Source organism: Cucurbita maxima, unplaced genomic scaffold (assembly GCF_002738345.1).
Source record: "Cucurbita maxima cultivar Rimu unplaced genomic scaffold, Cmax_1.0 Cma_Scf00038, whole genome shotgun sequence".
NCBI lineage: Eukaryota > Viridiplantae > Streptophyta > Magnoliopsida > Cucurbitales > Cucurbitaceae > Cucurbita > Cucurbita maxima.
In genome coordinates, this window is record NW_019272054.1 from 1,965,584 (window position 1) to 1,989,916 (window position 24,333).

At 34.6% G+C, this 24,333-nt stretch overlaps 5 protein-coding genes and 1 pseudogene across 5 annotated transcripts; 5 read left to right on the forward strand and 1 right to left on the reverse strand.

Moving 5' to 3' along the window:
- The first annotated feature begins 418 nt into the window (after positions 1-418).
- On the forward strand, positions 419-4,200 carry LOC111469166 (annotated as a pseudogene).
- Positions 4,201-7,451: 3,251 nt separating this feature from the next.
- Positions 7,452-8,068, forward strand: LOC111468969 (14 kDa proline-rich protein DC2.15-like). The gene has a single exon (XM_023114148.1). It carries the CDS (start codon positions 7,483-7,485, stop codon positions 7,891-7,893), a length of 411 nt encoding a protein of 136 aa, XP_022969916.1. The 5' UTR covers positions 7,452-7,482; the 3' UTR covers positions 7,894-8,068.
- Positions 8,069-10,975: 2,907 nt separating this feature from the next.
- Positions 10,976-11,621, forward strand: LOC111468966 (14 kDa proline-rich protein DC2.15-like). The gene has a single exon (XM_023114145.1). It carries the CDS (start codon positions 11,031-11,033, stop codon positions 11,439-11,441), a length of 411 nt encoding a protein of 136 aa, XP_022969913.1. The 5' UTR covers positions 10,976-11,030; the 3' UTR covers positions 11,442-11,621.
- A 3,584-nt stretch (positions 11,622-15,205) lies between these two features.
- LOC111469143 (14 kDa proline-rich protein DC2.15-like) lies at positions 15,206-15,822 on the forward strand. Its single transcript, XM_023114394.1, has one exon. The coding sequence runs from the start codon at positions 15,248-15,250 to the stop codon at positions 15,656-15,658; it is 411 nt and encodes a 136-aa protein (XP_022970162.1). The 5' UTR covers positions 15,206-15,247; the 3' UTR covers positions 15,659-15,822.
- Positions 15,823-19,081: 3,259 nt separating this feature from the next.
- On the forward strand, positions 19,082-19,723 carry LOC111469140 (14 kDa proline-rich protein DC2.15-like). The gene has a single exon (XM_023114393.1). The coding sequence runs from the start codon at positions 19,159-19,161 to the stop codon at positions 19,573-19,575; it is 417 nt and encodes a 138-aa protein (XP_022970161.1). The 5' UTR covers positions 19,082-19,158; the 3' UTR covers positions 19,576-19,723.
- Positions 19,724-22,674: 2,951 nt separating this feature from the next.
- On the reverse strand, positions 22,675-23,171 carry LOC111468986 (14 kDa proline-rich protein DC2.15-like). Its single transcript, XM_023114170.1, has one exon. The coding sequence runs from the start codon at positions 23,167-23,169 to the stop codon at positions 22,708-22,710; it is 462 nt and encodes a 153-aa protein (XP_022969938.1). The 5' UTR covers positions 23,170-23,171; the 3' UTR covers positions 22,675-22,707.
- Between the last annotated feature and the right edge of the window lie 1,162 nt (positions 23,172-24,333).

Below are 24,333 nucleotides of genomic sequence, written 5' to 3' on the forward strand. Positions count from 1 at the left end.
TAAGACTTCTATATTAAATTTGAAAGTTCATAAAAAAAAAATGAAGTTTGAAAGGAATATATCCACGTAAGAAGTTACATCATACACGGTATTTAACCTATATATCTTTACCTGACATACTTAAAAAGTTGAATCTCATCAATATCATGTATTAATTAGTCATAAATGATCCTTAGTGCTTAAGTCTACTTGAGAGCCCAAGGAAACCATTGATAATCCCTTATTCAAGAGAGCTTCGTTAACAAACTCAATGGGAAGATCATAAATTATTAGCACATTCTACCTAATTCCACCTTAAAAAATCAGGGAAGAACTCATAGGCATGTTATCACTTATGGTTTCTTATTATTCTTTCTCAAATCATTTCTTCTTTCCTCAATCCTATAAATACCCATCCATGCTCCCCTTTCTCCCACCACCAATCCCTCAAACTCCCTTCAAAGACTTTAAAGAGAGACACCCAAATGGCTTCCAAAGCTACACCCTCCCTCGCCTTCCTCCTCTCTCTCAATCTCCTCTTCTTTTCCCTTGTCTCAGCCTGCAGCGACTGCTATGTCCCTTCCCCTCCCATTCCCAACCCATGCCCTCCTACAATGCCAAACCCTCCATTTGCCCATGGAAAGTGCCTTAGGGACACTCTTAAACTCGGCGTCTGCGCCAAGGTGACGCAATATCTACCACTTAAAAGTGTGAATAGATATGAAAATATTATTACTCAATAAAAGATACAGATCTAAGAACAAGAAATAGAATTGGGATCGAAGATTATTAATCTTCATTGATATTCACCACCTTTCACAACATTTCAAAATGATACAAGATACTAAATAATATCTACAAATAAAATATAAACTAAGTAAATCTTGATAATAAAATAAAATATACTACTATTCAAATTTAACTTATTACGAATATTTAAAATATATTTCCTAACTAATATATTCTTCAAAATATTAAATGATTACGAACCTCGTATATTCTATAACTAATTCAAATTCGAAATAAGTTAGCACTAAATTATGACAGCCTCCCTTGGTGCAAGCTTATTTCTTAATAACTCTGAGAGCTTTTAGGAAAACTTCAAACTTCATTTTGGCAAGTGCTTTAATGTCTGCAAGTATGTATTTCGTGCAATTCAACATCCTGCGTTAACACATTCTTTCGAACAAAATAATCTACTAAGAATTTCTTCTAGCTAGGCTTGCGTATGGACTTTTCAGGCACGCCACCACCTGAATAAGACACTGACACATCATGTTCACAGTGATTCAATCCGGGAATCTTCTAAAAAGATCTAATTTTGAGAGCATTTGACACTTCCGGTCTCAAAACAGTCTTCTCTCCAATGGTCTTAAACTTTGAGGCTTCCACAACTATAAAACCCATTTCACCATTTGAGTCCACATAAAGTCCACCCAAAATATACAAAGCATCTACATGGCCAAGCTTCAAGTCGATTGCCTTCTGAAACACCTCAATTGCTCGCTCATCTTCCCCCATTGCATGCAAAGCGGAGGCCAAATCACAGTGAGCATTAGCATAATCTGGTTTCATGAATATGGTCTCTTCCAAGGCCTTAACAGCAGGATCCAAATTACTAATATGACCCTCCAATGATTGAATCTGAGCTTTTGATTGCTCCAATTCTAATGTCAAAGAGTAATAATTCATCTCAACTTGGGCAGACTCAGCCTACTCCATACACCGGTGAATTACATCTTTGGCAGACTGCAAAAGGTCTTGATCTTCTGTACTTTTTTACCACTCAATATCTGCGCAGGAGCTTTATGTCCTTGGTCAAGGTTCAAGTCATCCTTACTATGATCACCAAGGGCATGCTTGAGCTTCTGAGCAAGGGACTCATCTTCTTCAGCTACCCAACCATCATGCTCATCACAAGCACGGTCACCATTGTCACTAGATGCATAGTCCTGACTTAAGAGGGTGTCAAATCACTCATCCAAAAATTGCCGAGTTCGTGGCTTATCAACATCATCTTTCACATGGTCAATGTCTGCATCCTCAAAAATGTCGTCGCCAAGAGATTTGTTATTAACAATATTCTGGCCTCCTGTCGCCTTCTCAGAATCTTTAGCCACACTAAACTTATTATCCGTTGAACCATCCTCCCCTTCTTCACATAAATTTGCCTGAACTACGAAATCCTCATTCAAGTCCTCAACATCAAAACCAAATTGTGATAAATCATCATCATCAAGCAGTGCCGCTATTTCTGGGTCAGGTTGGGGCTGAGCATCTGTAGCCGAATCCTGCGAATTGGTAGTTTGATCCAAACTCTCCCAGATGAGGAAATCGTCAGCCTCAGAGGGGAGGTAAAGACCGTCAAGATCGTCAAAATTTAGCTCGAAGACTTCATTTTCGTCGAATCCCAAATCCAAAGCCGTGAAATAAATAGAAGGGTCATCAGGGGCAACAAAATTGACATTGGAGAAAAAGAGAGAGTCTAGAGGCGAAATTTGGAGAGAATCAAATTCAGAAGCGTAAGTAGTGGAATTAGAATTTTGATCACATGTAGAGACATCATCTTGATATATGGCTGAAGTCACGTTTGTTGGCTGATCAAGAACCTCAGTGGCTAAGCAGTATTCCCAAATTGAATCTGAAAAATTTTTACTTTCATGTATAGCATTTGCTTCTAATTCCTCGATTTTGACTCGGTAATTTGGCTTAATATGGCTTGGCTTTCCACAACGATCACACATCACTTTCACCTGACAATCTCGTTTAAAATGACCTGGTTTTCCACACCTGCAACAAGGTTTAAATGGAAATTATGTCTCCTTTGATCTTTGACATACAGCACATCTTCTGACTTTCGGGAAAACTCGTTGCTGCTAGTCATTTGCTTAATCAAGGCTTCATGATTAGAAAGAAGATTCTCCCGTTTAATTACTGTAAGCTGATTTGCCCACCCTTGTATTGAGGAAACAAAGGGCATAAACTCTTTCCGTAATCCACTAATAAGATAACGCCGTAATCGAGCCTCACTCACTGGTTTCTTAGCATCTAATTCTAAAATTTCAGTACATAGATTTTTCACTTTCAAAAAATATTCTTCAACAAAAAAATTACCTTGAGTTACCATAGCTAGTTCATTCTCTAGAAATTGCAGTCGAGAGGTATTTTTTTAGTGAACAATTTTTGAAGTGTATCCCATACTTGCTTTGGTGACTTTAAATCACGAACATGATCAATATACTCCTTGCTAATCAAAGTTCGCAAGGTAAATAAGGCTTTTCCGCATTTGATCTTCCATTGTTGACGTAATTTTGCATTCAGTGGAGTATCGGTGGAATTTCTATGTCATCACTTTCAATTAAATCCCACAATTCTTGCCCTTGTAGATAAGCTTACATGCATAACTTCCAATAACTATAGTTATTGCCAACAAGCTTTTTCATAGCTATACCCATAGAAGAACTCTCACCATTCACTCTCACCATTCATCTCGTTGAGTAATAATATCAAACCGTACCAACTTGGCTCTGATACCAACTAACACAATATCTACCACTCAAAAGTGTGAATAGATATGAAAATATTATTACTCGAAAGAATACCGATCTAAGAATAAGAAATAGAATTGGGATCGAAGGTTCTTAATCTTCATAGATATTCACAATCTTTCACAACTTTTAAATAGGATACAAGATATTAAATAATATCTACAAAGAAAATATAAACGAACTAAATCTTGATAATAAAATAAAATATACTACTATTTAAATTTAACTGATTACGAATAGTTAAAATATATTTCCTAACTAATATATTCTTCAAGATATTAAATGATTACAAATATCATATATTCCATAACTAATTCAAACTCGAAATAAGTTGCACTAGATTTTGACAGCTCGGCGGCCTCCTTGACGTTACCATCGGAAAGCCCCCTGTCATGTCGTGCTGCACCCTCATCGAAGGCCTGGTCGATCTTGAAGCTGCCTGTCTGCCTTTGCACTGCCATTAAAGCCAATGTGTAGGGCAACAACCTTAACATCCCCGTCTCCCTCAGCCTGCTCCTTAATGTCTGCAAGAAGAAGGTTCCCGAGGGATTCAAGTGCTGATTATAATCAATGTCTTTCATATTTCTTGAGTTCTTGATTGTATTTTGATGTATTTGGTTTGAGGTTCTCTCTGTTTTAGAATTTATTACAAATTATTATCGATTTTTCTATTATCTTCATGAGGTCTATTCCTCTTGGAATTTGAAGGAATGAATAAATTAATTTTTTTTTTAGGTGTGAATTATGAGTAGTGAGCTCATTTTAAATATTTTAAAGAAGTTTTAGATAAACTAATATAGTTTAACAAAAAAATATTAAAAGTAGAAGACAAAAGCATCAAATGAAAAACAAAGTTGCCTTTTATATTTACAACGCATTTCGATTATAAAGGTTTTACTTACTGTTTAACAAAAATATAATGTGTTTGTAACATATAAAAATAGTAAGTAGTTTAAAATTTTCAAAATTTTCAATTTTTAATTAAAAAAATATGAATATAATATTAATATTATTTTCATAATTTTCACTATTTATATTAAATCACCCCTTAAAAAAGAAATATATAAATTCTCACTTAAAATTGAGAGAATATTGTTGTAGCAGAAACAGAGGTGGAATCAAGATCAATCATACTCACATACCCACAAACATAAATAAATAAAGAGACAAAAATTTACATAGTTTGGAGAGAAAAAATTATCAAACATTCACTGAGTGGTAGTCAATCACTATAATCAAAGTGTTTACAAGTGTATCTCTCACACTCTCACACTACAAAATCTCATTTACAAAAAAAAAAATCTCAATTGCCTTTTGACACATACAAAATGATAGACTCTACCTCGGCATAGTCATACTAATATTTGTTACATGAATCAAAATGATAGGAGAAAATACATCAATATGAGGATGAACCAAATGAATCCAATAGGTACATGAATCGAAGTGGGGAATGTACCAAAAGACTGATGAACCAAATTTTCATGACAATCATAATGTTGATAATCGTTTTGCACAATAAAATTTTATAATCCACCACCAACGACATTTAAGTTAGGACAACTATATTGTCGTTGGAAAACTACTTTGAATCGATATTCCATAGCTATTAAAAGAAATGCAAATTTTTAATCCACCCCATACGAATTTTAATTTACGAGATCTATGTTGTAGTAGGAAATTAATTCAATTTATATCTAGTAATTGTGTATAGAGATAGCATCCTATTTTAGTATGAATTTTATTAGTTATTTTATTAATGGAAGAGAGAAACTTTGAAGATCTTCAAGATTTTTGAGCTGTGATAAAGAAGTGTCCGACATGTCGACGGTTGACCGGCCAACGTGTGCCCCGGTAACCAACGGCCTGCGCGGTAATACACTAGTTTACTCTGCATGCATGAAACACATATATTATATTTATTTCTTATAATATATTTATAAATCATTTTTGATAATTTAATATAATGTCACAACTTGGAATCTTGAGTTGAATCACGAAGCCATCTGGCAAAGTATCATTTATTTATTCATTGGTTCACGGGAAGGATTTTCCTTTAATTATAAATTCATTATTTGTGCGTCAAAGTAATATAAATTTAATTGAATATTTTAGAGATATGATATGCTATCTAAAATTAAAAATTTTAAAATCCATTAAAAAAAAGTTGTTCGAAGGTTAGCTGGCCTTATACTGTACTTTCAATCATTGGGGAGTGACCCGATATCTAGGTCATACCACAAATACTCTCGTCAATCCATATGAGTTCATGTTTAGGATGAATTGACAACTCCTCTTACTATCCCGGGAGGTAACAACATCATATTGTATGATAATAATCACAGTTAACGTGGTATCTAACATATATATCTTTATAGGACATACTTAAAAGATAAATCTCATCCATTAGGTAAAAATAGTTGATAATCCATTATTCGCATGCATTTTGAAACTAATTTATAGGACACGATGATTATGTATGCATAAACATATCATTGTGAAGATCGTAAATTATTCATTAGTAGCACACGTTACCTAATTCGACTTTAAAAAGCCACCGAGGAACCCATCGTGCAAATTGCAATTTGATTAAGTTCTATTGTTAGATCTCGGTCATACAATCACACATGCAAATATGGACAAATATCTTCATACACATTTGAGTCTAAGAATCACAACACAACACTTAATTATGTGTATTCGAACTAAATTCATCAAAATAAATGTAACGATCCTAGATTTTTACTTACTTAGACTCTTCACTGTTATCATAGCGTAATAATTTATATATGAAAATTAGCATTTAAACTTGTTCATAAATCATAAACTTTATCTTAAAACACAGCTTTGGACTTATGTATTCGAAAACATATTTAAATCGACACAACAATAAACTAAATGAAATAAATAACATTTAAATTAAAATCATCTTATTCTAGATAAGTCTAAGAAAATAAATGCAACTACCCTATGCATATTTCATGGTCTTGAGTTGTGATGTCATTGTCGGTCGGACATAGATGTCTTGCCTTTACCTATAGAAGTAGCATGTGGCTTAAGAAATACTTAGTAAGTGACCTCACTATTGGGTTAAAGGCAAACACATACAATTTCATGAATGGGACCTATCATATCAGTCTAGTTTCCTATGGCTATTGGGTTAAATGCAAACACATATAGATGTCATGAATGGGACCTATCATATCAGTCTAGTTTCCTATGGCGGCTATCCTAACAGCAATTGGATGTGTATTTAATTTCTCTACACACGGTCCGCACGTGCAAGTATGGACCCACCAGTTAGTTCGCACACCTCATAGTCCCCCTTTTGGTCGGGCGACCATTCTCTGGTAGCTATTGATGTCGGACACCCGTTAGGAATGGCGACCTTCATGGCAACATTATGGTAAACAATTATCGTTTTCTTGACTCGTAGCGTATGTGTCCATACTATTATGAAGGAGAAGGAGTATCCCCCGATGCATGCACATACAATAATGTACGAGGTCCCAACATTTTTCCATTTTCATTATCATATACTACAACTCCGCTAGTATCTTCCTTCATCTCATATCATTTTTATCATATCATATGTGTTTGTTGGGGTTGTAGTTCATGCCAATTCGTCATTTGCATATCAATCATATCATTCATGTTACACATATGTCCATATCATAACGTTTTCATGCTTCCCGACGTAACAATTCACAATATACATAACATATCCCAAGCATGCCTTCAACATATCATATCTTAACATATCATATCAACTCATCAAACACGTCGTACTATAACATATATCATATTATTCAAATATTATATCATAATAATTTCTTATTATTCTTTCATAAATCTTTTTTCTTTCCTCAATCCTATAAATACCCACCCATTCTCCCCTTTCTCCCACCACCAATACCTCAAGCTCCCTTCAAAAACTTTAAAGAAAGACACCCAAATGGCTTCCAACGCTACAGCCTCCCTTGCCTTCCTCCTCTCTCTCAATCTCCTCTTCTTTTCACTTGTCACAGCCTGCAGCGACTGCTATGTCCCTTCCCCTCCCATTCCCAACCCATGCCCTCCTACATTGCCAAACCCTCCATCTGCCCATGGAAAGTGCCCAAGGGACACTCTTAAACTCGGCGTCTGCGCCAAGCTTCTCCGTGGCCTCGTTGACGTTACCATCGGCAAGCCCCCTGTGACACCATGCTGCAGCCTCATCGATGGCCTTGTCGATCTTGAAGCTGCCGTCTGCCTTTGCACTGCCATTAAAGCCAATGTGTTGGGCAACAACCTTAACATCCCTGTCTCCCTCAGCTTGCTCCTTAATGTCTGCAAGAAGAAGGTTCCCGAGGGATTCCAGTGCTGATTATAATCAATGTCTATCATAATTCTTAGTTCTTTATTGTGTTTTGATGTGGTTTGAGGTTCTCTCTGTTTTAGAATTTATTTCAAATTATTATCGGTTGTTCTATTTTCTTTATGAGGTCTATTCCTCTTGGAGTTTGAAGGAATCAATAAATTAAATTTTGCTTATTGGTGAATTATGTTGGATGATCTTTTTTCTTTTTTTAATATTTGTTTGTTGTAAGTTTTAAAGAACTTTAGGCATGAAGTCTTAAACTTTAAAATTTAAATTTAAAAAAGTAATTATACTACAAACATAAGAATTTGATTATTTAATCTTATATCAATATGTTAACACTCCCACTAAAAGTAATATCAATATGACATAACTCATTTATTCCATACTATACCTACTGATACCCTTTCTAAGGCTAATATCAAAGTTCTACCAGCTTACGCAAGGTTATAGTTCGTTAATTTTATAGATTCTCATCATCTTGTCAAATCTCAACATTCAACTCTTTAAAGCTCATCTATTCCTTCGAGATTATCTAAAGGTTTTAGAAAATTCTAGCTAGCTTTTTATGAGTCCCTACCACCGGATTCAACCCATATATTATATAGGTACTTGATGTGCAACCGGTTCATAATTCTAACTCATAGTTCATTATAGAATATGATCATTTTCAATTTAGAAAGGTTCTCGATTAGGAACTACAATATCATTATCATCAAGGAGGAAGTGACCCTCGTTCCTGCCGATGTAGTCCCTTTTCCTTATCCGAACAAAGTCACGATTTTCTTCACCAATCAAGTCTTTCCAATTCTTTAATCAACTCAAGCCTTATCCACAATAATTTTTGGGACGTAAATCATAAAAAATTAGACATAATCTTATTATTCGTATGGTCGTACATGAACAATACCAATAACTATTGTGAATTTCTTTTAATTTAAGAATATTACAAAAAATGACATTACTAGAGTTAATCAAAAACAACTTTCATAAACAAATATGACAAATGAATATTCCTAAATTCATTGAATTTCTATTTTAGTGAATTTGAAAACAAAAGATACAATCAAGATTGCATATCGAATAATTCATCATATACATGATAAATATTTGAAGATGTCATTATAATATAGATAACAATTGGGCATTATTTAATATAAGAACAAAAATATTTCTAATTTGTATTTAATTATTATTAGAAGATAATGAAGATTTTTCAATTCATAATCAGCCATTACTAAGAGATGACAACTAAATTGTGGTTGTCTTTCCATACAGAAATGCATCCAATTTCAGTAAGAAATTTAGCAACTAAGTTTAATTAATAGTTGGAGAGAAAAGCCTGAAGATCTTCAAGATTTTGAGCTGAAATAAAGTAGTGTCGGACATGTCGACAGTTGACCGGCCGACGTGTTTCCCGGTAACGAACGGCATTGGCGGTAATAAAATAGCTCGTTACACATATATATATATATATATATATATATATATCTATAATATATTTATTTCTTGTAATTTGATCATTTAATGTGTAGGAAAAAAGAATCAATTTTTATATAATTTAATGTAATGTCATATTTGCATTTGTATGCTTCTCGAAGATCATTATTTATTGGTTCACGGGACGGGTTTTGACTAAATTTCATTATTTGTGTGTCGAAGTTGTAATATAGATTCAATTAAACTATTAAGGGTTGGTTTGATAAGCAATCTAAAAAAAAAAAATTTTAAAACAATGATTTCAATAAAAATCAAGTTACACTCCTTCAGAAAAACGAAGTTATTCAAGTTCTTTTTCCCAAATGAGTCCCGCGAAAGCCACGATCAGACTCTATCTAATAAGGGCGTATTAGAGTGGCTTCCGCGTGTCACGAGATATAGGGCGTTCTAATCGAAGGGTCATACTTCTCGTGGGTTTTTACCAACTTTCAAATATTCGCGATTTGAGGGTAAATGAAACTTTGATTTGTTTTCTTTGACCTTGGCCGGTAGAATGCTTCTCAGGCCTCTTTCTCTTTAATATTAGATGTCTTCCTTGGAGCCGAATGACAAGAAAAATTCCCAACCATCTCTTTTTTATAGGTTCTACAGACCGATGCCTGCTGCTGAATCTGGGAGAAAAGAATCATTGATATGCCGCTGCGGCATTGGAAGGTAGTGCCTCTTCTATTAACTATAGAGTAGAAGAGCTTTAAAGCAGCATTTTTATTCAAGTTCAAGACTTAACGACTAAAATGTCCAAATTTGTATCGCTTAACTATAAAGTTCTTATAAGTGAGTCGTTGAAAAGAAATATGCACTTTATAGATTGTAATTATTTTAAACTCTATTTAGTTATTTTATTCTTAGAATTGTTTTTTTTTTTATTTTTTTTTATATATCTCAGTTCATTCCTACACCATTTTTTTACTTGGTGTCACATAGTTTAAATTCAAAGAGTAATGATATATTATAGATTACCCATGACCAATAAACCTAAAATAGATATTGTAATGAACTTAGATTTCTACTACTTGGAGGAGCTACTATCATCATAGCATAATTATTTCTTGGTAGAAATTAGCATTTAAATTTCTTCATAAAACATAAATTTTATCTTAAAACATTGTCCTAGAATTATGTGTTTCGAAAATATCTTTAAAGCGAAACAATGAAAAGACTAAGAAAAAATAAAAAAAATATTTAAATTAAGAACATTATATTCTAGCCTAAATCTAAGAAAATAAATGCATCTACTGTACACAAGTGTTATGGTCTTGAGTTGTGATGTATCGTCTTGCTTTTACCTGAAATACAATAGTACGTGGCTTGATTATTTTAAGAAATATTCAATAAGTGAATCCACTATTGGAGTTAAATGCAAACTCATACGATCTATCATATCAATCGAACAAAAAGAACATACTTTTTCGCTACAATGAGCAAGTAAATCTCAAGAGAGCTAAAATCTATGCCAGCTAAAATCTGAAGAGATCCCACTTGGGGTACCTATCAATAATATATACAATAACTTCTGGTTTCTTATTATTCTTTCATATATTATTTCTTCTATCCTCTATCCTATAAATACCCATCCATTCTCCCCTTTCTCCCACCACCAATACCTCAAACTCCCTTCAAAAACATTAAAGAGAGACACCCAAATGGCTTCCAAAGCTACAGCCTCGCTTGCCTTCCTCCTCTCTCTCAATCTCCTCTTCTTTTCACTTGTCTCAGCCTGCAGCGACTGCTATGTCCCTTCCCCTCCCATGCCCAACCCATGCCCTCCTACAGTGCCAACCCCTTCATCTGGCCATGGAAAGTGCCCTAGGGACACTCTTAAACTCGGTGTCTGCGCCAAGCTTCTCCGTGGCCTCGTTGACGTTACCATCGGCAAGCCCCCTGTCACGCCGTGCTGCACCCTCATCGAAGGCCTTGTCGACCTTGAAGCTGCTGTCTGCCTTTGCACTGCCATTAAAGCCAATGTGTTGGGCAAAAACCTTAACATCCCTGTCTCCCTCAGCTTGCTCCTTAATGTCTGCAAGAAGAAGGTTCCCGAGGGATTCCAGTGCTGATTATAATCAGTGACTTTCCTTATTCTTGAATTCTTAAATGTGCTTTGATGTACGTCGTTTGGGGTTCTCTCTGTTTTAGAATTTATTACGAATTATTATCGGTTGTTCTGTTATCTTCACGAGGTCTATTCGTCTTGGAGTTTGAAGGAATCAATAAATTAAACTTTGATTATTGGTGAATTATGAGTTTTAATTGTATTTTTTAATAGTTGTTTTTAGACGCATTAGAATTAAAGTTAATGTAATTTAATAAAACGTATTAAAAGTTGATTTGGTTAGTAATTTAAAAGCATAAATTCAAAAGAAAATGATCTAATATCCCTATCATAGTCAAGGATTAACTAACAACTCCTTAATAAGCCTCATAACGTCTTATTAATAGTGCACGGAGTGACCCTCGTGCCTGCCAACTATTATGTCCTCATGTGGTCTCTTGCTCAGGTAAGCAAGTTTACAATCAAGAAATTGTTGGGGATCCCTTGATCTCATTTCTATATACGATTCATGTGGCACATTCCTAAGTATGAATGCAAACTCCATTAATCGGGATGGATTCACTACTAAGGGTTAGTTGGATACCTCTAATAGTCCCTGCATTGTATAATCAATCGAAGGGAAGTGACTTCATATCTTTCCAATACTATGTAGGTCCTCGTTAATCAAAATGAATTCATTATTAGAGGTGAGTTAAAAAGTCCCTCAAATGTTCTCGCACGACAGCTATGTCATGTTGTATGATACTTAATCATAAATCATTAGATAGGACATAGTAAAATGACAAAACCGAAATCCTTATCGTGCTCATGGTTCTACTCCTTGGCACCGTATCTAACATATTTGCCCTTACAAAACATAAATGATAAATCTTATCCATTGTGTCCTAATTAGTCATGAACAATACCCACCGTTAAATTCTACATCAAAATCTAAAGGAAACAGTTCATAAACCATCAATCACTAGCAATTCAATCTAAATTCTATTAGTGAAAGTCAATCATGATCGTGCACATATGTCTTATGCTTACCACTACATAGCTCATTTTATCCGACTTAACCCTAGAAATTCAAGGATTAACCCTAGAAATTCAAGGAGTATATCAAAATTGTTCATTCATCAGCTAAATAGGCTAACTATCTCATCAAATTCTAAGAATCACACCACAACAATCAATTACGCGTATTATGTAGATTATCTCATGATCTTACTCATGCGTATTTTTCACCTATTAGCTCAATATTAACGTATTATATCTATCAATCCTATTTTTTTTATTGAAATAGGACCGCTATGATATGTTGATTGGCCTATTATGCGAAAACATTCATTTTAAATAGTTAAATAAAAAATGTCATGACTTACCTGTTTGAAAATAAAATCCTTAAATCAATCTAAAAACATATAAGAAAAGAGAATAAATAGTATATCCAAAAACTAGAAAATAAAACATTGTCATAATTTAGCCTAAGACTATATAATGAAATGAAATGCAACTACCCTAACACCGGTTCCATGGTTTTCACGCGTCACTACCGTCATTTGTACAAAGGGGTGTCTTGCCTTTACCTGAAATTTGAAAGTAACAAATCGCTAGTGAGTATTTTAAGAAATACTAGGCCATAAAATACAAACACATGCAACATAGTGAGACCTATCATTTAAAACATCATTTCATTCTTTTAGACGACTTTTTAGTCTGAGCTAAATTGGATGTGTAGCACTTCTCTATACACGGCCCACACGTGTAAATATAGATCCACCAAGTGGGATCGCAACCCCTTGGGCCTACTGGTCGAGCTAGCACTCGCTGGATGGGCTGTTGTTAGACACCCGTAGGGAATAGCAGCTGTCGTATCATCATCGCAAACATAATTGTCACAATTAGTCTCAGTGTACGTGTCCATACTTATCATAATGGGGAAGTATCTTGATGCACGTGAACACAAAGTTATACATGAGATCTCCATACTTTCTATCATGGCGTAATAAATGATGCAAGACAAACAGACTCCAAGTTACAAATGGTATAGAGCCAGGCATCGAGTAGTGTGCCAGTGAGGACATTGAGCCCCCAAGGGAGGTGGATTGAGAGATCTCACATCGGAGGGAGAGGGAAACAAAACGTTCCTTTTAAGGGTGTGAAAACCTCTCCTTAACACGCGTTTTAAAATCATGAGAGATCTCACATCGGTTGGAGATGAGAACTCTCTGACAGATACGTTTGAAAATCGTGAGAGATCCCACATTGGTTGGAGAGGGGAACGAAACATTTCTCATAAGGATGTGGAAACCTCTCCCTACATTTTAAAATTGTGACGCGGATGGAAATATATAATGGGCCAAAGTGGACAATATCTATTAGAGGTGAGTTTGGGTGGTTACAAATGATATCAAAGTTAGGCATTGAGTAGTATGCTAGCGAGGACATTGAGTCCCAAGAGGGTGGATTGAGAGATCCCACAAACGTTTGAGAGGAAAATGAAGTTTCTTCTAAGAGTGTGGAAAAATCTCCCTAACATACATGTTTTTACAACTGTGAGCCTGACAATGATACGTAACAAGCCAAAGCGGACAATATCTGCTAACGGTGGGCTTCACATTAAGCTCTGAAATGATCTAAATTGACCTTAAATGAGATATCCTTCTTGATCATTTTAAGCCTCCAATTTCTTCCCAATGAGACCTCCTTCTCATCTTGCTCCAATATATCTCTATTGATATAAGACATTTTAGAAAAATTAAAAAATAAATCCACGAGAGTTTATGCTCAAAATGACAAATATCATATTATTGTGCCTTTGATTTCACATTCATCTAGAATGATTCCCTCCTCTAAACAACTACAAGTTTGAGATCCAAGCTTCATCAATCAACGTGTATTTCCTCCTTGCTTGCAAAGTATTTGATTACATGTCCTTTTCATCTTGCACCATGTTAAATTACCACCAAGTCTAAAAGCTTAAAAGATTATAGTAACTTTAAACTTATTTCAATAGTTTACCACTTTACCTCCAATAATATCAGCTCCTCTTATATATTTGTGTGTATTATTAGAATTACAAAATGAAAAATAACTTTCATAACTAAATATCTCAAATAAATATTCATTAAACTCATCCCAAACTTAGTTATTGAATTTGAAAAACAAAAGACATGATCAAAATTGCATATCAAACCATTCACCATATATATAAAAAGAATATTTGAGAAGACACTACAATGGAGATAAGATTTTTTCATCGCAAGAGTCGAAAATAAAAAAAGAAAAAAAAAAAGAAAATCGAATTTGTAAAATAGTTATTTCAAGGAAGATTCTTTTAATTGACAAGCAAGATGACAACTACATAGTAGCTGTGTGATTGAATAATTTCTTTTCATATGGATGTGAATCCTATTTTAATATGAACTTTTGTAATTAAATTAAATAGTTCAAAATCGAGCCTAGAAGATCTTCAAGATTTTAGAGCTGAAATAAAGTAGTGCCGGACATGTCGACGGTTGACCGGCCGACGTGTGTTCCGGTAACGAACGACATGGGCGGTAATAATGTAGTTATTCGGCATGCAAGAAACGCATATGCCATAAATATATTTATTTCTTATAATTTTATAATGTAATGTGTAGGGGGAAAAAAAACAATTTAAATCATTATTACGTTTGTAACTAAAATATTACAAAAATATTTGAATATATTAATTAAAATTCTTTCATAAATCATTTCTTTTTTCCTCAATCCTATAAATACCCACCCATTCTCCCACACAAATCCCTCAAACTCCCTTCAAAAGCTTTAAAGAGAGACACCCAAATGGCTTCCAAAGCTACAGCCTCTCTTGCCTTCCTCCTCTCTCTCAATCTCCTCTTCTTTTCCCTTGTCTCAGCCTGCAGCGACTGCTATGTCCCTTCCCCTCCCATTCCCAACCCATGCCCTCCTACAGAGCCAAACCCTTCATCTGGTCATGGAAAGTGCCCTAGGGACACTCTTAAACTCGGCGTCTGTGCCAAGCTGCTCGGTGGCCTCCTTGACATTACTGTCGGCAAGCCCCCTGTGACGCCGTGCTGCAGCCTCATCGAAGGCCTTGTCGATCTCGAAGCTGCTGTCTGCCTTTGCACTGCCATTAAAGCCAATGTGTTGGGCAAAAACCTTAACATCCCTGTCTCCCTCAGCTTGCTCCTTAATGTCTGCAAGAAGAAGGTTCCCGAGGGATTCAAGTGCTGATTATAATCAATATCTATCATAATTCTTGAGTGTGGTTTGATGTATGTCGTTTGCGGTTCTCTCTGTCTTAGAATTTATTACAAATTATCATCGGTTTTTCTATTTTCTTCATGAGGTCTATTCCTCTTGGAGTTTGAAGGAATCAATAAATTAAAATTTTCTTATTTGTTAACTATAGTAGTGTTTATATTTTTGAATAGTCGTTGGTTGAAAATTTTGAGAAATTCTTAAACACAACTCTTTTAGGAATTAAAAGGAATGTAGGTTTAAAAAAAATTAAAAGTGGATTTAGTCGATATTCTAAACCGATGTCGCGGGCCATATAGGTTGAATTTGATTTTGAGAAAAAAATTTGGGCTCATAAATAATTAGTAACTTTAGCCTAAGCTAATCACGCTTCACTACTAGTTTGGTTGGATGAATTGTTTGAAGTATGAATGGCACACGTGGTGTCCTTGCACATTACATACCTTGTGATTGTCTAATGTTTGTTTATTATGTTTTGTTATGTTGTAAATAAGAGATATGACATGTTATGGGATATCGTGTTGACACGTTATGCCATTGATGATTATGTTGTGTTACGAAAATGTGGTACTATGTTATACACTACATTATGAAATGATATAATAGGGTTATGTTACCTATGAAATTAACGAAGATATATCTTGCATCACAAATACATATCAGAATTTTAAACTATGGAGGCCTCGTGCATACTGTATATTCACATGCATCAGGATACTTTCCAATTATGATTAGTTCGAACGTGTACACTATGATGTTATGATACGGTGTTATGTATATTATGATGTATGCTCACTTCCTTCCGTGGTATACCGATAGCATGAGTGTATGCTAGTCGAAGGCCATGTCCAGGGGGTACGTATACGAGCTTACCTAAGGGTTTGGTTGAAAGAATTGTTATGTATGATGACACGTGACCAGTGGCCCTGCACGTGTCATATGTGTGGTATGCTTTGATATGTGGTGTTATGTTATGTGTCACCATATGATATGCCAAATAATATTATGGCATAAATGAAATGTCATGTTATGTTACAATAAGCTATATTATGTTATGAGATGTCCTGATGTACTATGATATGTTATGTTAGGCCATGATATACTATGACATGTTATGATGTGTTTGAAATAACGAAATCTACCATGCACAATCCATGTGTCATGATTTAAAAGTTATGTTACAAATGAAATGATTTTATAACAGTTTTATGCCGGCATATTACCGATTGTAATATGTGATGAAAGAATAGGGGTTGTCTTGCATGATTTATTACACTACAGTGGAAAATACAGGGCCCTCATATATAATTGTATGTAGACATGAGATAATTACCATTTATAATAAATACAGACGCGTACACTATGAGACTTAAAGGACCATCCATCATGTTTACCATGATGCTACGACGAGTTGCTATTCTCATAGGGTGTCTAGTAACAGCTCAAAGAGTGATAGCCCAACCAGCAGGCCCTAGGAGTGTGCAAACCAGCCTCGTGGACCGTATGTAAAGAAGTAATACACATGTGCATGTGTTTGCAGACCCTGGGGGCTCGCATGTGTGGGTCGTGTGTAAAGAAGTACTACACATCCAATTTGCCCGGACTAGAAAGCCACCTAAAAGAAGACCGTTTTAAATGATAGGTCTCATCATTTTGTATGTGTTTGCATTCCCTAATGCCAATAGTAGGGTCACTAGCTAAATATTTCTTAAAATACTAAGTTTTGTGTTATTCTTATATTTCAGGTAAAGGCAAGACACTCATGTACGCATGACAGCGACGTCATTTTGAAGACCATAGAACTTGTGTTAGGATTGTTGCCTTTAATTTAATGTGTAGCTCTAGGTTAGATCAAGGCATCGTTTTAATATTTTCTTTGTTTATTTATATTTCACATTGGTTATTTTTCGTTATTTAGCTTTGAACTTTCCGTAGAACTTTCGATAGAACTCTCCGTTCTAGTTAAATCACTTCCATTTGTTCTAGCTCTTATACTGGAACTCTCAATTTCACTGTTATTTCCACCTTCACCACAAATATAACTAGAATCGTAAGTGTCACTGTAATTGTGACTAACACTTAAAAAGTAACTATCAATACAGATTTGAGATCGAAGATAACTGTCAATGCATCTATTAATGTGATTATTCCAACTATCATTTAAGGTTTAATGCGAACTTATAAGTTCATAACATTGCTTTATGAATTATTTTAAATGAATATTTCTGCATAAGAAGGTCTCGTCATGCATGTGGTAGGAGCTCTATTTCAGTAGAAAAATATGGTAGTTACACTCTTTTATGGATGACGTCATTGTAGTGGAGACCATAAGACCGAATCTAGGATAGTTGCATTTACCTATTTTGACAGGGTTAACCGTGAGGCTGAACATGATATATTTATAGCAAAATCTTAAAAGTTTATTAATTAATTAATTACCAAATAAAAGTACAATGGATATTTATCGGTAATAGCCTTAAAATAAGGGTTGAAGGTGACCCCACACTATGGTCCTACCATTATGCCATCCCCACAATTTGTCCCTCAGATCCAAATAGTTTCTAATTTATTAATTATTATTATTTTTACATAAATACAAAAGTTAATGAACTATCATTAAATTAAAAATAATTAAAAATTTGAAATTGAAGGAACAAGAAGAATAAAATCCTATTTTTGTTGAATTTCAAGATTTTGTCCATGTTTTTTCATTTACGCCCACTTATTTCCCGTCTTATGGTACTGTTGGCACAGAATTCTGTCATGATCGTCCACTTCACGAAAGAGCAACACAAACGACGTTGTTCTTATATATTAAGAACGGTTGTAAGAAAATGTAAATTAAAAGAGAGATTTCTTCACTTCCTTCCCTTACCTCCATCGAGAAATAGAATTAACTAACCCTAAGATAAAAGTGCACTATAACTAATACGAAAATTACACTAATTTGCGAAATCAGGTTCAATTATTAACTACTCTTATTGTTTACAAAATTGACTATAGATTCAAGTGATAGCATACTATTTATTCTATTCGATACAGGTAGAAAAAGAATCGAATTCGGTATGAACTCAAATAAATTAGTATCAAATCGAAATATGTCCACTACACCGACATGACATCCCTTGTGGAGCCACTTGTCATATACCATAGAAAGCTTTGGGTATTGATCATATCAATATTTGCAGCTATGGATGGACTCAAAAGAATGAAAAAAAATGGGTAAGAGTGAGAGAATAATATTCCCATTTCATTCCACAAACCTCCAAAACTTTGCCTAAACTTGTGAGCTTCTTCTTCAAACCCTGCCAGCTAAAATCCCAAGAGACCACATGGGTTGGCCAAGCTAGTGGCATCATATTCTTCTTTCCCTCAAACCCTATAAAACCCCATCAATTCTCCCTTCAATCCCACCACCAATCCCTCAAAATCCCTTCAAATTTCAAGGCGAAACCAAAAAAAAAGGCCCCAAAATGGCTTCCAAAGCTACAGCCTCTCTTGCTTTCCTCCTTTCTCTCAACCTCCTTTTCTTCTCCCTTGTCTCAGCCTGCAACAATTGCTACGTCCCAGCCCCACCCAAGCCAAAGCCATGCCCTCCACCATACCCAAAGCCCACCCCTTCATCTGGCTATGGAAAGTGCCCAAGGGATACCCTTAAACTCGGCGTCTGCGCCAAGCTGCTTGGCGGGCTCATCGATGTTACCATCGGCAAGCCCCCAGTGACCCCTTGCTGCAGTCTGATCGAAGGTCTTGCTGATCTTGAAGCTGCTGTCTGCCTTTGCACCGCCATTAAGGCCAGTGTTTTGGGCAACAACCTTAACATCCCTGTCTCTCTTAGCTTGCTCCTTAATGTCTGCAAGAAGAATGTTCCTAAGGGATTCCAGTGCTGATTTTATCTATTGTCTTTTCCCTTGGGAGTACTATGTTTTGTTATGACTTTGGATTTGGGGTTTGTTTTAATTTGCTTCGTGGTGTTATTTTGTTCTTGCATATCTCTTACCCCACTATCAAATATTATTCACTTTACTTCATTACGTATCATCGTTTGTCACACGATTTAGAATAAAAAATGATTCTACATCCTTGTAAGGAATGCTTCAGGTATTCTCCAAACGATGTGAAATCTCACAATCCATCTATTGGGGTCGACCACTTAGTGTCTAGCTCTGATATTACTGTAACAGCCTAAGCCCAATCCGTCGCTAGCAGATAATGTCTGCTTCAACCCGTTACATATCACTGTCAATCTCATAATTTTAAAACACATTTGATGGGGAGAAACTTCTACGCTCTTATAAGAAATAGTCTAATTCAGCCTCATAGTTTTAAAACGCATCTGTTAGGGAGAGACTTCTACACCTTTATAAGAAATGTTTTGTTCTTCTCTCCAACCGATGGGGGATCTCACAATTCATCCCTTGAGAGCCTAGCGTGCTCGCTAGCATACCGTTCGATGTATGGTTTTGATATCATAGTACCAACCCAAGTCCAAGTCTACCGCTAGTCGATATTGTACACTTTGGTCCGTTATATATCAGCGTCAACCTCACAATTTTAAAATATGTATACTCGAGAGAGGTTTTCACAAACTTAAAAAGAAAAGATCCGTTCATTATGAGATCTAAGAGATGTTTTTTTTTATTATTATTTTGGGGATTTAATATTTTATACATATACACATACATAAAAGCAATGAATTTGAAGGTCAACCCCTTTGATGATGGGTAAAATAAAGAAGTAGTTACATGTCGACAAGTGACAGATCGACGTGTAGTTTTGTGATGGAGGGCATGGCGGATGCCTTTACTCTGCATGCATGCATACGTGTCATTCTGGCGCTTAATGTGCACAGAATACCACGGATCCTAACTTTCTCAACTTCAGAGTTTTCATTTTACATTAAATTAATCAAAATATCGCTTCATTTATATTTTATTTTTAAATTTTTTTTATCTTTTAAATATTTTTAATATTTTGTAAAAAAAAAAAAAAAGTTAATTTTACCGGTTTAAGAGAATTAATATATTTTTTTTTAATTTTCACGGATATTTATTAAAACAAACTTTTAAAAATTCAAAAAAACTTTTTAAATAATTTTAAAATCTGATATTTTTGAAATAAAATATTTAGGTTAACGAGCTTTATTTTATTTGTGATAAGTTGCAAAGTTAGACTTTTCTATTTTTTAAATATATTGTCTAATTATTTCTTTAAGATTTAATGGGATTCGAGATGGGAAGAGAATGAGTAATCGATTTGAAATGGAGAATCCATCGTCTCGATTCCTTTTCTAAAGTTGAATAATTTTAGCGGGAATGATTTGCATTTGTTATTTGACCGTTAATGATTTGTATAAGTTAATATTCAATATAACTAGGAGCGTATATGAATAAGATTGAGTTAACTGGCAGAAATTTTTTGGACCAACCCAAAATTTTGTCGGGTTCATTTGATTGGTGATTCAAATGACCCGAACATGGTTTACAATCCAACTCAACCCAACTCTCTATTTTCGAGTTGGGTAGGGTAGATTAGGCTACTACCGTGTAACAACTCTCTATTTTGTTTGTAATTAAGAATTTTAAAATAATATGAAAAGTTGATATTATAGATTTTTATTTTAGCTGCTAATCATTCATACATATGGCCACATGCCTCCATGCCATACCTGAAGTGTATTGCATTATCCTGGATTTCCCGTGAACCTCTTTTGGCTTTTATTAAATAAACAACCTTACAAAATTAATAATTTTTTAATTTTTTTTTAATTTCGAACTCTAAGTAATGTAATCACGTAACACTTGAGTAAACGAATGGTACATGAATGAGCCGATACCATATTCGAATGAGAGCGATCCTGAAGATAAGATAACATTGAAATGTTTAAAAAAATTGAAGGTCGCTACTTATACCAACAAATTACACATCTCTTTTCGATGACTCAGTAATTCTATGTTGGGTGATCTTTTGAAAATTTTCTTATGATGCATGTGAGTGAGGACAAAGTATACTCGAAAAACTTATATTGATTTGTGGAAATAGTGTTCACTATTTAAAGCATCGTACCAGATGTAGATGTAGGAGAATGTTGAATTCGAATTCCAAATACTAATTTCATAAATTTAAGCATATACTAATTTGATAATGTGAAGATATGTTCTTAAAGATCTATTTTGTGCTTAAATGGGCAAATGAGTTAGCTTGGATTTATTTTCTTTGAACGTGTAGGTTAAGAAACTAAATATCTCATCGATTTTATTTTCTATTAAGGATTAGAATTAGAAATGCATGAAAGACGTACTTTTGCATGGACCACCATGGTTTCGACTACCGAAGTTATTTCTATGTTGTTCGATATTATGTCATGATATATTATATTATGATAAGCTATGTCATGTAATAAAACTATGTTATTTTGTGATTATGTCATGTTGTATAAAATCGTTATGAAACGATAATGTATGATGCATAAACTTTTATAGACCATATCAGGAAAGTTATTCGTTGTATTACATACTTTATAGGAATCATATAAGCATAATTTCAAGACTTATTATGTTATCAAAAAATGGAAGTTTATCTTGGTTCATAATAAGTCATGTGGACTGCATACACATTTGTGTGTCATGTATATCAGGATATCTCGATGAATATGAACACGTATCTTACGACTTATAATTTTCGACATTTATGTTCGTCATGATGTTATGCGGGTTCCTTCTCTCCATGGTATTTGGCAAGAACACGTTAGCAAGTGCTTGCCCGATAAGTCAAACCTAGGGGGTGCTCAAGCCCACCTAGTGGCCCATAATCACATGCGTGAGCCATGTGTAGAGAAGTGTTAAACATCTAATCTCGCCTCACCTCGAAAGTTGTTTAAAGTCATGGAAAGAGTTTGTTTTTATTATTATTAAAGTCATGGAAAGAGTTTGTTTTTATTATTATTATTAGAAGGCAAACATAGACTCGACAAGATTAAGGTAATGAAAATAACATCAGAAGGAAATAAAAAGTGAATGAACTCAAAAACACTCGAAACCTTGTGCTTTTTTTCCACCACAATTAATAAGGAGCAAAGTGAATGAAATTGGTATATGCACAAAACCATCGCCCAAGACGCTGGCCTTGATGGCGGCGCAAAGGCAGGCAGCGGCTTCATAGTCAGCAAGGCCTTCCATGAGGCTGCAACAAGGTGTTACAGGTGCTCCGCCCCCAGCAATCACTTTGAGCAAATCCCAGTCCAGCAACATTGCGCACATGCTTATCTTAATACCATCTTCACCACATTTTTCATCGGCGCCAGGAGACACCGGCGGAGTTAGAGGAGGAAGAACGGATTCTCCAGCCGGAGTTAGAGGTGGAAGAATGGGTGGTGGGTTGGAGGGTGAATCTGTAGCAGAAGGTGTTGTGATGAGCGTGGAGAAGAGAAGATTGAAGGAGAGGAAGAAGGCAAAAGCAGAGAATGAATAAGGTTTGGAACCCATAATCTCTCAATATTCTAATTTTTTGTTTTAGCTATCACACCTTTTATAGAAGAGACATTGGCCATACCATAGCTTAGGCTTTTATTGTTTATATATACAAATAAAATAATTATGATAGTGTTCTTGTTGGATTATGTTCGAATAAATAAAAATTTTATGAGTTTGGATTTGTTCATGTGTTCTTCCACAATGATATGATATTGAGTACCAATGGAGATGCTCACAATCTTCATTCGATATTTAAGAATTCTATTGTCATATTGTCCACTTTGAATATAAGCATTCATGCAAATTGAGATGTATTTCTTTATTTATAAACTCATGATCATTCTCTAAATTAGCGAATGTGAGACTCACTCTCAACCATCATCAACAACGTTAATTTTAATTAAAGGTTTGAAAATAAATAACCAAACTTTATTTCTTTTATGACTTAGTGATTATTTTCTTAAACTTTTTTTTACCATAGTTTTTATTTTTTTAAGTAAACATTTTGAAGTTTTACTGTTTCCATGTAAATTAAATTGAATAGTGAATGCAGTGTCGGGTCTTTTTGAAGTTAGTACCAAACTCAAGAAATGGGATTGGATTTGAGTATTACAATAATTTAAACCAATTAAAGCTTACTACCAAACTAATTATAATCCACCAAATTTCTCAATTCATGAATTCTCAATTCAACATTTTATAAATACTAAACCAAAATTTATATGTATTATTATCGATAAAATAAACTTGTATCTAAATCCTATTTAGACGTTTATATTAATATTTAATTAAAGTCGCAATTTAGGGGCTTTTTTAATTAATTTGTTTCTAAATTCTCCATCTATTCTTATGAAATTTTCTAGGATAACTTTTTTATTTATAAAATATAAAGTCTTCCATAGATATTGTGTGGGTTTGACTTTGTCAACGTTTATGCCCAACCCGTTGGACTTGGGCTTCGTTGGTTTGGATCCTAACTTTTTGGGCTGAGCTTTTTATGGCATTTGGGCTCAACTATTTGGATTTCGGTTTTCTTGGATTTGGACTCGATTTGGGCCTACTCCTTTGGGCTTTGGGCCCAAGAGAATTTGGGATGTATAGCAAAAAATGGAAGCCCAAACTGAAAAATGGCAAAATAAATAAATAAATAACCACGGTTAATTTTATCCAAATTCA